The sequence below is a fragment of the Mercurialis annua genome, linkage group LG7 (assembly GCF_937616625.2).
Source record: "Mercurialis annua linkage group LG7, ddMerAnnu1.2, whole genome shotgun sequence".
Taxonomy (NCBI): Eukaryota; Viridiplantae; Streptophyta; class Magnoliopsida; order Malpighiales; family Euphorbiaceae; genus Mercurialis; species Mercurialis annua.
In genome coordinates, this window is record NC_065576.1 from 39,589,234 (window position 1) to 39,590,054 (window position 821).

General features: G+C 27.4%; 1 protein-coding gene across 1 annotated transcript; it reads left to right on the forward strand.

Moving 5' to 3' along the window:
• Nucleotides 1-438, forward strand: LOC126657168 (uncharacterized). Its single transcript, XM_050351814.1, has one exon. It carries the CDS (start codon nt 1-3, stop codon nt 436-438), a length of 438 nt encoding a protein of 145 aa, XP_050207771.1.
• The last annotated feature ends 383 nt before the right edge of the window (nt 439-821 follow it).

Sequence of the window (821 nt, forward strand, 5' to 3'; positions counted from 1 at the left end):
ATGCATGTTTCAAGTTCAAATGACAGTGTAAAGACAGTTTATGCAAATACAACAAAGTTCATTGTAGACCTAAAAGAAAGAACATGCACATGTAGGAGATTCCAGATTGATGAAATTCCTTGTCCACACGCAATGTCTATACTCAAAGACATGAATCAAGATCCTTACAAATTTTGTTCCCATTACTTCACCAAAGAAACAATACTGAAGACTTATGACAAAACAGTTTATCCGGTGGAAGAAGAGAGTACGTGGAATGTGCCGGAAGAAGTAGCACAAAAGATTGTCACACCACCGCAAGGAAGAACAAAGTCAGGAAAGCCTAAGAAGAAAAGAATGAGATCTAGTTTGGAAAAAATAAATCATAACAAGTGTAGTAGATGTCGGCTATATGGACACAATGTGAAGATATGTAGGAATATGCCTATGAAAAAATAATTCAATTTGTTAAAGTTAACTTCAGGTTGATTTAAGGTTTTTTTTTGAATTCAAATACATCTTACTTAAAGAAAATATTCAAGATAAATTTCAGTTTGTCTATATATATATATATATATATATATATATATATATATATATATATATATATATATATATATATATATATATATATATATATATATATATATATTAATGGAATCCAGAATGCATTTAATAAAGTAACAACAGGATTGGTGATTCAATTTTATCAAAGTTGATATAAGGTTACTATTTAGTTCATATCTGGTCATTATAAAAATAATTTAAAATATTACAAGGAATTTTAACTTTTGAAAAGTTGATTTGTATTCCAAGTTACAAAAAACTAATACTAGCAAGAG